The following is a 13645-nucleotide window of genomic DNA, read 5'->3' as shown; positions in this document are numbered from 1 at the left end:
TCTAGTAAATTATAGGAAAGACACAAATTATTTCACAATCCAAAGTAGCTCTTATATCAATTAGTTAGTCCATACCATTTTATAAGGGATACATGCTATTAAATGTGATTTATGAAATAATTAATTTGAAAAATAATAATTATTTATAATAGTTATATTAATTTAGCGCATTAATATACTTCGTTTGTTATGAGAAGAACCAAAAATTTGAGATGCTAGTGTATAATACGAATGGCTGTGAGAAGCTTGCACATATCTTGAGAAAGAAGTATACGATGAACATGAAAAATAACAATTTAAATTGGGAGGAAAAAATTGAATAAATTATCGAAGATGGTATAGAGAATATTAAAAAGAAGCCCACCAAATATCATGGTCATTACTAGCTTTTGGACCCTAATTGCTGGTCGGCTAATAAAACTAATAATTGTATTAAAAAATATAAATGTTATTATTTTTATATGCAAATATGTGAAATGAGGATTAAAAACTTGATTGGTGTATTACATAAAATTAATTGATTATTATAAATTTTAATAAATAAATAAATAATCGGTGAGCTTTATTCAACCTAGCAGATCAAGAAAGAAATGGTCAACCCATTTAAATCATTATCAAGTTAAAACCAATTCATGCAACTATTGTTTTAACCTTTTCTTACCCTGGATAAAAATGATACAACAAAATAACAAGAGAATTAATAAAAAAAATTGAGGGTTTGGAAAGAAAAGACAACACATTATATCAACCCGAATTAACAAGTGAAATTTACGACCTAGATAATAAACATGATCATAATAAGTTAACCTGGTTGAATAATTTTTCTTTTTTATTTTCCTACCTTTATTCCTGGCTAGGTAACCATAGATTAGATTAAATTTAAAAATAAATTAAAGATAAAATTTTAAAAATATATCATATTATATTATTAATTTTGGTCAATATGAATTAATTAATAAAATTTACAATTTGAGTTATGGATATGATGTAGATATAATTTTTAAAGCTAAATCATAAAAAAAAAAAAATTATATTCTTTTTAATTTTAATTTAAAAAATTAACGATAATAAAAGGTTAGATTGTGATTTTTTAAAAAAATTTAAGGAAAAATGTATTAAAAAAAACAGTATATATTGTGTATTAGCCCATCAAAACTTTGAACCATTCATAGGACTAAACAAGTTCTAGTAATTTTTTTTCTTCAAATTTATTATGTACCAAACTAACAGGATTGAAATTTGGTGGAATTCACCAAAAACTTCTCCTCTCCGTCGTGTTTATAAGCTTGGCCCAAGCATGTACTCTGGGTGCAGCAACAATCTAACGATAGTACTTGTTCATGCTCAAGAGCTCTCGAGAAACGCCTAGCTCTCATGGCTGACCAGACATCAGATTCCAAGAACAACCAAAAATCCTCTCGAACAGCTTAAAAAGTTATTGCTCAAAGATAATTTCGACCTCCGTGTCGCAGCGTAATTAGCTGGGCTATAAAGCATGGCAATTTCCATTCTAAAGAGTTGGCCCAGAAAATTATAGAACGAAAAAGACCTGCATGATTTGCATTTGGCAATACGTCTCCACAATGCCACCCATGGCTTACGTTTTCTTGACACATGATGAACATTCTGTACGAATTAATCCAGAAATAATTAAATCAGAGTAATGAATTAAATCGGTTTAGAAGGATCATGTACTAATCTGAATAAACACATGTCATTAAGAACTTCTAGCATTTCGTTCGATAAAAATAGAAATAATTTGGATTTAATCTTTGATTTCGACTAAAATTTTACCACATCATTCTAAATATTTAATTATATAAAAATAATTATTTTTATTATCATGTACAAATTAGATTTGAAAATTATTGTTTTATAATTTTTTTTTCTCTATTTAGATTAAGACTTCCACTTTAATTATAGCTTTGCTAATTAAGATATTTTTCTTATATTTAAACAACAACCTTATAAACTAATTTTAAAAAGAGATTTTTATGAGTTATTGAATTTCAAATACACCAAAGTTTTCTCTATAATCTTTTTTGTTATAAATTGTAATATTATAGTTCTCAAGGGATACAGCATGATGTTAAAGAGTTTGAGATCTGCAGAATAGTTCTCGAATTCGAGTTAGGGCATGCACCTTTTGTAAGAGTATAAGACAGCCGAGATATTTACTCATCTGGACCTACAAAATATGGTTTTTAAAAAGTAGGGTTTCCTCAAATCTTAAAAAAAAAAAGATTGTAATATTAGGCTTTCAAACACTAGTTTCTTTCTTCTTTATATAGACAATGATGTTTATGTTAGACAAAACAATAAAAATTTAGTTCATAACTACCGTATTTGGAGATAAAGTTTTAAAGAAAAGATATATTAGATAGTTGTTAGAGTTGGAATATTACTTTTATTTCAACAAGATTCCATGTTACTAGAAAGTTAGACTTAACATATACAAACTTACTTATAGTGATAAAAATAGTATAAAGATCTCGAATATAAATATCATAAAATTAAGCTTTTGATTATATCATGACAAATTTAAACAAAATTATTAATTTTGAAGTTTTTTAATGTGATTACAAAGACATTTTATAAAGCAATTGAATAATTATTATTTATTCAATCTTCTCAAACAGAAAGGAGAAAAAACATAGAGGAGGTGTTATATTTTCAAAATAAGAAAAGTATTCCCTTCAAAGAGAATAAATAAATAAAATAAAAAAACAATAATGAAAGATAAATAAATAAAATTAACTAAGAAAAATATTTATTTTTTAAAAAAAAAATTTACATCAGTCTCTTCAAATTGAAAAACACTCATTCTGAATTCATACTTTCCTAAAAAATCATCTTCTACCATGAATATCTTTTTATACATAAATCATCTTACCATAAGTTTTTAACACTTTTATATAAATTGTCTCATTATAAATACTTAACGTAACACTTTTGAGTGAGTTTTCTATTATGAATCCGTAATACTATGTCTTTATAATTATATGAGAAGCCCAATCATAAATCTCAAATCTCGCTACTGCAATCTATAATAACAAAAATTGATGCAGATAAAAATAATATATATGTTTTAGATTTTTTTTTTCTGGAAGGACACTTTTTTATCCCCTTTTATATAAGCATGTTTTGTTTTGCAAATGATTATTTAACAGTGGATGGAAACTTACATGTCCACCGCAACTTTTGACAATGGTGATTTAATAGCTCATAAAAAAAAAAAAAACCCATAAATCATGGGGCTACACCAATTAATGTAGATGATATCAAGGGATGACAGCGTTTGATACAATATAAAACCCTCGCGTACCAAAAATACTATAATTATTGGAAAATTTTCAAAATATTTAATTTAATTTATTTTATGTTTCACTTGCCAAAACAATATTATAATTTTTTTATATAAAAAAACTAGAAAACCTTAATAATATAAAAATAAAAAAAAATAACTAAGAAAACTTTATGTTTTCTCAAATAAGCTCCTGCATTAATAATTAGACACCAGTAGTTGCATTGCTTTCACTATTCAAAGTTACTATGAAAGTTAATTTGAGATTTGATTTTTGTGTTGTTTTTATTTTTATAGGGTTATTTCAATTTTATATATATAATTATAGGGTTAACGAATTATTTTAAGTTGATCCAAATTTTTTTTTTATTTTTTTAATTTTATTATTTAATATTGACTTGTTCGATAATTGATTTTCATAGTTTTATTCAATTTATTTTTGCTAATAACTTTTTTTTATTAGCATGAATAATCACTTGATTAAAAAACAAAGTTATTATATATAATTAAGTGCATAGTTAGTATTACGAGATCAAATATTTTTATTTTTATTATTTTTAATTAATTATTGATTTATTTAACTAGAAATATACATAGGTATTTTGGTTTATGATTGTTGGTTTTTTTTTTAATTCAATTACACATTGAACAAGCTTATATATTCATTTGTTTTATCAGAAAAGAAATTATTTCACCAACTACAAAACACAAATCAAATAATTAGTTGTTTATATATACAAGACTTGAAGCAATATGATATCGTCTTGCAATTAAACTATATACGTAATCATTAACATTTAATTAAGTTTTAAGCATCCACCTACCATGATTATGAGTAGAGATTTGGATATATATTCTGTGCAATGAAGTTTGGCTAAGAACTGCATGTGCCTCTCTCCCAAATTATGCAATTATAAAATCAACAAAAACCAGTTATTAGTTGCCATATCTGATTCACCGACATTAATTTGGCAACACTTATGAAATATTTATCATTTCAAATTAAAAAAAGAAGAAGACAATATTAATAATAATATTTAATAATTGAATTGAAAAATTTTTACAATATAATTAGATGACTTACAATTGTAAAACCTGAAACCCAAAAAAAATTAAAATGTCATAGATTTTTGTATTAGTTTAATTTAACCACCCTCATCTTAGTATTATCATACAAGGTAATACTAATTAATTATAAAGCTATAACACTAAACTCGAATTCATTTTATTACACAAGACAAATTAGTTTTTAGATTTTTCTGTTTAATTAATTTGGATACTTTAATTTTTTTTTATTAATACAAGTGTTTAAGCTAATTTATATGTATCTCAATAAATTTTACATATTTTAAATTTAATAATTATATAAATCTTTAATAATCATAAAATTTATAAAATACAGACTAATAACTTTACAAAATAAATCTAAGAATCCCGAGTTTATCTATACGTTTATGACTAGGAGGATTTAATCCTTGCTACGATTTGTTACTGCTTCCACGGACGAAAAATATGAGCATAAAGTACAGTCCTGCTTCGTAAGAAGGCGTTTGGGAAATGGTCGTGTACCTTTTTTTGCGCTAAATAAATAATTTGGGCTTCCAAACAACCTTATATTCCGTAAGCTTTGGTGCCCAAAATCGGGCAAAGGACACTCATTGAGCCTAAATACACTCAACGGAAAAAAAAAAAAAACATATTATTGTATTTCATATCCACTGTATATTTTAAAAATATTTTATAAAAAAATTAAAACGAAAGTTAAATTTCTTGTAGTTATAATCATTTTTTTAATTTACAGCTAGAGTAAAATGACTCCTTTTCCGTTCCCAAACAAATCCACAAGTCTTGATTCATTTGGGTACTTGTATCTTTTTCCATGAAGCATTAATCGTTAAAAATTTATTTAATAGCATAGATGCCATTTTCATCTCTCTCTCTTTTTTTTTTCATAATAAAATGATACAATTAATGCTTTCAAGCAAGATTGTTGATCTATTATATGTTTTATAGATATAATCTCACTCATATTCCTTTATATATATGATAAATAAAAAAATATTAACAAGTGTTTTATACTCAAATTGATAAATGAGCTATAAAATATGATTGGATTGAATTAAGTTTAATTTTATTTTAAAATAATTATGTTTATAGTTGAATATCAATACCACATATTAGTATTTTTTTAGTCGTTTATTGTTATTGTTATTATTTATTATTATTTAAAAAACTTTTCTTTTTTAATATGAAAAATTATTTATTTGATAAGGTGTGTGGTTTTGCTTTAACTTCTCTTACTAATATGCTTAGGCATTGTATTCTTCAAAATTAGGTTTTGAACAATTGCCTTTTATTTTATTTTCTTTCTAAAAATGGAAGATATTAGTTGTTAATAACATGATAATTATTTTTATTACTATATTTGAATGATTTTTTGTCATGTATGGTGATTATATGAGTTGGTATCAACTAGTCTTCGGGGTTTAAATGTCTTCATCTATCATTAAGTCATCAATGGCTTAACTTTTCCCTTCAAATTTTTTTCTTCAAAAAGGATAGTGTAACGATTATATAATTATATGATTTTAGACTTATATAATTATATAATTTTTAGGTTGTTTTGAATAACTTGAATTTGAGTAGTTTTGGTTTTTTTATTAGGTTTGATAATATATTAAATTAATATTTTTTTAATTTTTGTTGATTTTTTAATTTTAAAAATATGCTAAAAAAGAGTAAAAATGTGCTGTGAAAAAAATCGTAATTCTAATGATTGAAATAATGGAATGATGTATGTTTGAATTAACATCATTTACATTTTTATACAAAGAAATTGAGCAAATTAATGTATAAATAACTATTGAAAACCTAAAACATTTATCTTAACTTAATAATTAAGAATTGTTTGAAAATGTGATAATAATTATGGTTTAAATTGTTTTTTTTTTCTTAAAAATGCAGTCTTCTCTTGATTTTGTTATTGAAGTTTATACCAGTCTTGCTTGTTCACTTTCTATTAATACCAGATCTATCCCTTTATCCTTAAAAACTGCATTTCGAAGCAATTCATTCCTTCTTTCTCTTTCTTACCTCAGCGAGTGAAGCTGCTCTCCTTACTTGAGCAATTCCTTCCTTTTTCATTTTCGTCGTGTGAGGAGCGATGTCCAAGTCTTTTTGTTGTTGTGGTTATAGCTGCTTTACCGACATCAGTAATTATTTCAAAAATAATATATATTTATTTTTTAAAAATTATTTTTGATATCAATTCATCAAAAAAATTTAAAAAATTAGATAAAATTTTTTAAAATTAAAAAAACTACAATTTAAACTATATTTCCAAATACCATCTAAAACTGAAATATTTTCAAAGGTTGTGTGTATATATATATTATGTCTAATACATCATTCAACACAAGATAAATGCAGAGATTTTTTCTTCTTTTTAATGGAATATGATGGGAATTGGGATTTAATTTGAAATGGTTAATTAATCCAACCCCAGAGCCCATTCCGAGCATGTCCCAGAAGGAGCCGGGTGTTAAGTAGGAAATGCTAGCCAGCCTCCACCAAAACCGCTCCCCAAGGCAGGGGCCTCTCCTCTGGTGGTGGAGAGTGACTCACGCGTTGCCACCTGCAGCGTGGGCCTTATGATGACACGTACAGTTTGCATTTCTAGCTTTTAGTACATGATGGTTATGGAGAATTAGAATAAGAGGTGGATTGGATACTTCAATTTTATTTTTTATTTTTAAATAAAAAATATTATTTTAATATATTAAAAAAAAGCAAACAGTACAACACTGGCTTATAGTAATAAAAGCTAAAAAGGGTTAATGGTAATTAATTAGCTCTTTATCGATAGCAGTGAAGAAGAAGACAGAGACAGACCGTATACGGAAGAGGACCATACCATACGGCTTTGTCACGGATGGATTCCACCTCATGTGTGAGTGGGACCCACTTCTTTCTCAAACCCCAATACCAAATAATGACACAGTCCTCTCTCTCTCTTACTATTTTCTGTTTCTGTCTTGCAGGAGTCACCTGTAACGTCTCTCGTATACGGACACCAACGGAATGGCTTCCTTTCTTGTTTAATTACTCACCTGCCCTTTCGTCTTTTCATCCTCATTTTCACCAAACTGATCTTTGCAGATTTATTTTTTTATCTTATTTTTTTTTTTTTTCGTTTTGAGAATTGATGTTAAAAACAAATTTTTAAAAATTAAAAAATGATATTTTAATATATTTTCAAATATTTATATCTTGTTTTAATAGTTCTTGTTGCTAGGTTGGTGAGATTTTGAAAAAATTAACTCTCTTCTGGGTAGATTGATGCATTAATCATTTATACTGATCTTTATTGTTGATCCTCTCCTGTTTTACTTGATGAAAAGAAGATGAGGTCTCCTGCAGGCATTAATTAGAGGGGGGGAGGCCTTTGTGGTCAATTCAGAGCTGGTTAAAAAACACAAACATGGCTTTACAGGGAAAAGCACAAGCACAAGCTCAAGCACAAGATGGCATGGTGGATATTAAGGAAAAAAGCAAGGACAAATTGACAAAAGAGATAGGCATAGGTCATTATCATGAATACCCGGTTTGTCTCCTCAGAAGTGGATCTTCGCACGTTATGGTTGTCAAACACTTATAAAACTCTTCCTCTTCCTCCTCCAGTCCAGAGAGAGTGAGTGAAGTTTGTGCTTTTCTCTATTTGATTTTCGGTTTTTTCTTCAAGAATATAAAATTTTGAGGGACAGAGAGAGAGAGAGAGAACCGCCAGCACTTGGCATATGCTTTCCCTGCACACTAGAAACAACAACAACAATAACAGTATTTACACCAACCCAACCGACTCTAACTCTCTCTCTCTCTCTCTCTCTCTCTCCTTTAAAGACAACCAGCTTCTGTCTACAATTTGATTCTGGATTCTTTCCGACTCTGTCTGTGGAGCCAACTTTTGTTTATAGCTTGAGAAGATAAGAAAAACCATCCCTTTTGAGCTGTGTTTTTTTTTAGACAAAACTGTGTTCTTTCTATTACTCTGTCTCTTTTTCTTTGATTTTAAGCTAAAGCTTTTAGATTTGCGAAAGGGCCAGTTTGGTATCAAGATAATGAACATTTTTGGTAGGGAAAGAAGTAAACTTTTTGGATTTTGTTTGCAGCTTAATGAAACAAACATTTGTTTTCTTGTTTCTAAATTTGTTTTCAAGTACTGAAGTTCAATTTAAATGGTTGATTAGAGTTTTTGGAATTGTTTTCATCAATGTTTGAATACGTGAATACTGAATGTTTTCGAAATGTAGTTGAGTGAGAAACAGTTTCTATGCATGCAAGTTCAGATTTTTCCTTATCGGTCACATACAAATAAGTTTATAGTCTAAATTTAGAGGCTTTTTTGTTTCTACATTGGGTTCTATAGGCTAAAGGGTTAAATATCTGATGATTTTGTTAAAATTTGGTTCAAATCCATGAGGAATCTATACTGGTTTAGGCAAAGCTCTAACAATGGAAAATCAGAGAGGAGGCTGTCTCTTGGAGAATATAAGAGAGCAGTTTCTTGGTCCGAGTATTTGGTTTCATCTGGGGCAGAGATTAAAGGAGAGGGAGAAGGAGAATGGAGTGCAGATATGTCTCAGTTGTTTATTGGTAACAAATTTGCATCAGGGAGGCATAGTAGGATTTATAGAGGGATATATAAGCAAAGAGATGTGGCAGTCAAGCTTGTAAGTCAGCCTGAGGAGGATGAGAGCTTGGCTGCAATGCTTGAGAACCACTTCATTTCAGAGGTAGCTTTGCTGTTTCGGTTAAGGCATCCTAATATCATCACCGTAAGCTCCCTCTTTCTTTAGTTGCATGTGTTAATGTCCTGTGCATGGAGTTCCATATTCTTTTTGTTATAATGTTTGGATTTCGAAAGATGGTGTTGATTATCATGAAACTAAATTCTTAGCATCTCTAAGCTACCTGTGACCTTACTTGTTAACAAAGGATGGTGGAAATGGCTTGTGATTTTGCTGCAGAACAATGAAAGTGATTCCAACATCTAATGTTTCCTGGCTTGGTTTTGTGGAACCAATTTGGTAGACATTCATTGAACTTTGCATATGAATTACAGATTACCCATGTGCATTATTTATTACGTTCTCCTTTTGCTTCTGTCGATAAGGAGTCGTCTAAAAATTGTCTGCAGCCTTAAATTTGCATACTTTACTAAATTGTGAACTTTGCTCCATGTGCTTGCAATCTTGTAAAAAAAAAAAAAACTCTTGGATATACGAATTCTAATTTGGATTTAACATCACCGATATTTTTCTGTTCCCAAATGATGATACTGAATGGTTATTTGCAGTCTGAGGCACTGTAAAATGAAGTGGGCCAGCAATGAAAAGTTAAAATTGATATTTATGGACATCATTGTTAGCTAGTATTTATGAGTGCTGTACTTACTTCACCTTTGCATTAAATATTTTTGGCAGCACATCCTCAGCAGTTAGAATTCTAGTGCTAAATCGTTAGTACGTATCTAGGCTATTTCATTAGGAAATCCATACCAGATGTTGCGATGGCCAGTGGCGTCTTTAGTAACTTCTCTCGATGAACAAGGATAGGATACTGAACATCTCAGCACTGAAGAATGAAGATTGAAGGAGAGTAAAAACAATTTGCCTTCTTATATAAATTTCTATACAGGAATTCTATGTCAGTGTTGTAAATGGACCGAAAAATGCCATATATCCTCATTTCCTCATGTTCTGTGACTCTTATATTTGGAAGATCAGTAAAATAAATGCAAATTCCTAGACACTTGGGAATGTTTTTCTGTACATATTAGCCTTTTTAATTTTTATACGTAGGCCGGCTTCGGATGTTGGGTGAATTGAAGAATCTCTAAACTTACTGGTATTGCACACAGGCTAAATGGTTGAATTAAATGACAAATTTAGCAAATTTTTCACTATTGTTGTTTACAAGTCACTCTGTCTTCTTGACTTTCTTCGTTCAGTTTGTTGCAGCTTGTAAGAAACCTCCTGTATTTTGTATAATCACCGAGTATTTGGCCGGGGGCTCATTGAGAAAATTTCTCCATCAGCAAGAGCCATATTCAGTTCCTCTCGATTTAGTTCTGAAATTAGCCCTTGACATTGCACATGGGATGCAATATCTCCATTCACAAGGGATACTTCACAGGGACCTCAAATCTGAAAATTTACTGCTTGGAGTAGATATGAGCGTCAAAGTTGCTGATTTTGGTATTTCCTGCTTGGAATCGCAATGTGGTAGTTCAAAGGGATTCACAGGCACATATCGATGGATGGCTCCTGAAATGATCAAAGAAAAACACCACTCGAAGAAAGTTGATGTCTACAGTTTTGGCATAGTCCTATGGGAGCTCCTCACAGCATTGACACCTTTTGACAACATGACTCCAGAACAAGCTGCATTTGCAGTCTGCCAAAAGGTAAGCTCAACTGATTCATTTTATTGGTATGAATCAAATGATTGTAAGGAATTACTTTTTCTCAATTTACGTGCGAATTGCACCTGATTTATCCTGTTATGCAATCAGCCAGACATTTCAATGCCTCAAGCCCTGGTTGTTTCAAAAAACTTGCTTTTTAAAAACAATACGATAAATGACAAGCTAGATCTGTAAGGAGGTTCGATATAATTGAGAAAATATTAGATGGTGGTGATTTATGAATTGAAAGTAAACATGCTTCAGTTCACATTTTTGAAGGGATTATAAGATTCAGGGTAGAACTAAAAGAAAGTGGGTCAAGTTTTATGAAACACGCAACCAGAATCAAGATTGAAGTTTTAAAGAGTTCATTTGAGTCCTGTTTTTGCTAATGATCGTAGCTCAACTGGCAATGTCCCTCTTCTTCTAAGAGGTCTGGAGTTGGAGCCTCTCCTCTGTTACCAAGAAAATTGGTGCAATAACTTCGAGTTTCATTAAAATCTCTTAGGTCATCTTGATATTAAGCCCCACTAATGCATAGGTTAATGATGCTTTAAGAACAACTATCAGGCAATACGTTTTTGAATATCCTAAAAAAATAGAATGTAATGAGGCACAATCTGATGCCAATTAGTCATTGACTAGAGGAGAAAGAATGCAAAGATGTATTTCATTTTATGATGGGGGTTATGCCTTGAGGTCGTTATCTTCTGGGTATGAGTGTCAGTAGAACACATTCTCATGAAGTTCCAAACCAAATTCATTCAGCCACATAGATCATCGTGCACTGTTAAATTCAAAGTGTCAATCCAAGAAATTTTAGAGGATGATGATACACAGGTTACCATGACTGGTCTCATGATGATACAAAAGAAATTTTTGAGGATGATGTTTTTTTGTCATGTAGTTCCCAATTTTCTACTCATGCTAGCAATTGTGGACAATATGATGGTGGTAATGAAGATATGGTGGTGCTGTAGGTCTGATATTTTAATATTAATGATATCTCTGATGGAGCATATTCATCTGGCCCAGTTAATGTATCCAGCACCATACAGATGGAGACTCTGGTTTTCGGAGTTGTTTGTCTATTAATTTTCTAGGCTGTCACCATGATGATAGATCTGATATAGACATGGCATCGTCACATATATTTTAAGCTTGCCTGATAAGATGTAGATTAGATTAGATTATAATTAGGATTATGAGAATAGCTTATCTGGAGGAGGTTAAGAGAAATGCATGTCATCCTATCAATATTATCCTAATAATACTTCATATCACAACTGGATAGAAATTGCCAGGTCCGTATTCTTTTCTGCTATCATCTAATAGATATCTTATCATCATCGAGCCATAGCAATATCTCGTTCGTCATGTTGCTGGTGGTAGTAAGTCTTGTTCTGGGATGTGCTCTTCAGTTTATCTGACAAGAGATAGCTATGGTTTCGTATGGAATGTCCCCAGATTTCACTTGTCCAAATGTGATTGACAATAGGAACATTTGAGCTGCAAGGAAAATACCAGTATTGCATCAATGATATGAAACTGCAATATTATATTACTACAATATTCTTATGCGTGGCCTGTTATCCATTGCGGACGTCAATTCATGACAATACCCATGTGCACATCTTATGGTCATATTCTCCATCGAAATAAATACATGACAAGAAGTGACATCTGTTTCTCATTACTTTCTTTCTACCTTCATTGAAATTTGATTCGTGATGGAGCAAATAAATTCAAGATCCAGCTAAAAATCTGTACAAAGTAGAAGAGTTGATGTGTAATGATATTTACATCAACCATTGTCGGGAAGCTACAGAGTTTCTGTAACTCTTAAGTGCATCTGTGGACCTTTGGCCTAGTGTTGAGACTTTCAGAGATTGCACAAGGTTTCCTTGTTATTAGCTTGGTGTGGTTTCTTGTGATTTCAGGTGCACGCCAAGATAAGAAGTGGATTTCTTTTCAGGGAAACTGTACAGTGGCAGTTGATTCAAGTACTTTTATCTGATATGTTTAGTGCTTTCTGCAGAATGCAAGACCGCCATTGTCACCGAAATGTCCTCTGGCTTTCAGTCATCTCATTAATCGATGCTGGTCGAGCAATCCAGACAAACGACCACATTTTGATGAGATAGTTGCGATCTTGGAAAGCTATTCAGAGTCCCTGGCGCAGGATCCAGAATTTTTCACAGCCTACAAACCTCCCACTAATCATAGTATTTTGAGATGCTTCCCAAAATTTATTGCAGGCCGTCGGTCCGCCTCTGTGCAAGCCTAGGAACTTGAGTTACATTATGTGTAATGAAACATGCACGTACCGTATTGTTTTCTAGGTTTGTTATTGTTAGGAGATTATGTACTTCCTTGCATCAAATATGTTGGAGCAAAAGCATGTATTATGTACCACATTTTTCCATTAAACTTGTTTCTTTATATTTCTACCAAGAAGATGTTTATAAGACCTCAATGATTGCTCCCAGTTCTTCATATTTCACTTGGATGTGAGAATTGAAACCTTGCTCTTGGGTCTTCACGATTCTTGTAGATCTAATTATTCTCAGTTTATCTCTCCATTTTTGCGAAGAGCATGATTATACTCACCTTTTATTTTACTTCTCTGCCCCCAAAAAAACAAAACAAAGGCATCAAAATGATGGTCCACACAGAGCTCTCTATTCGTTAAATTCACTTGGCATTTAATCTCAACTTTTCGCTAGTGAAATGCATGACAAATGTTATATATTAATTATTTCTTTTACGACAATCCCCAGCAAGTGACAGTTTGGCCGAGTGGTCTAAGGCGCCAGATTTAGGCTCTGGTCCGAAAGGGTGTGGGTTCAAATCCCACAGCTGTCAAGCTTTTGATA

General features: G+C 30.8%; 1 protein-coding gene and 1 non-coding gene across 2 annotated transcripts; both read left to right on the top strand.

Moving 5' to 3' along the window:
* Positions 1-8213: 8213 nt before the first annotated feature.
* LOC105128553 (serine/threonine-protein kinase HT1-like) lies at positions 8214-13265 on the top strand. Its single transcript, XM_011030275.1, has 3 exons — positions 8214-9138; positions 10314-10769; positions 12808-13265. The coding sequence occupies exons 1-3, from the start codon at positions 8779-8781 to the stop codon at positions 13054-13056; spliced, it is 1065 nt and encodes a 354-aa protein (XP_011028577.1). The 5' UTR covers positions 8214-8778; the 3' UTR covers positions 13057-13265.
* Positions 13266-13554: 289 nt separating this feature from the next.
* Positions 13555-13634, top strand: TRNAL-UAG (transfer RNA leucine (anticodon UAG)). The gene has a single exon. It is a non-coding gene; the product is annotated as a tRNA-Leu (tRNA).
* Positions 13635-13645: the final 11 nt, after the last annotated feature.

Source organism: Populus euphratica, unplaced genomic scaffold, assembly GCF_000495115.2.
Source record: "Populus euphratica unplaced genomic scaffold, PopEup_1.0 scaffold111.1, whole genome shotgun sequence".
Taxonomy (NCBI): domain Eukaryota; kingdom Viridiplantae; phylum Streptophyta; class Magnoliopsida; order Malpighiales; family Salicaceae; genus Populus; species Populus euphratica.
This window is presented reverse-complemented; position numbering and strand designations above follow the sequence as displayed.

Coding starts and splice junctions, on each gene's coding strand:
- LOC105128553 (XM_011030275.1), top strand. CDS start 8,779: ATGAGGAATCTATACTGGTTTAGGCAAAGCTCTAACAATGGAAAATCA. Junction 9,139..10,313: donor GGCATCCTAATATCATCACC/GTAAGCTCCCTC, acceptor TTCTTCGTTCAG/TTTGTTGCAGCTTGTAAGAA. Junction 10,770..12,807: donor CATTTGCAGTCTGCCAAAAG/GTAAGCTCAACT, acceptor TGCTTTCTGCAG/AATGCAAGACCGCCATTGTC.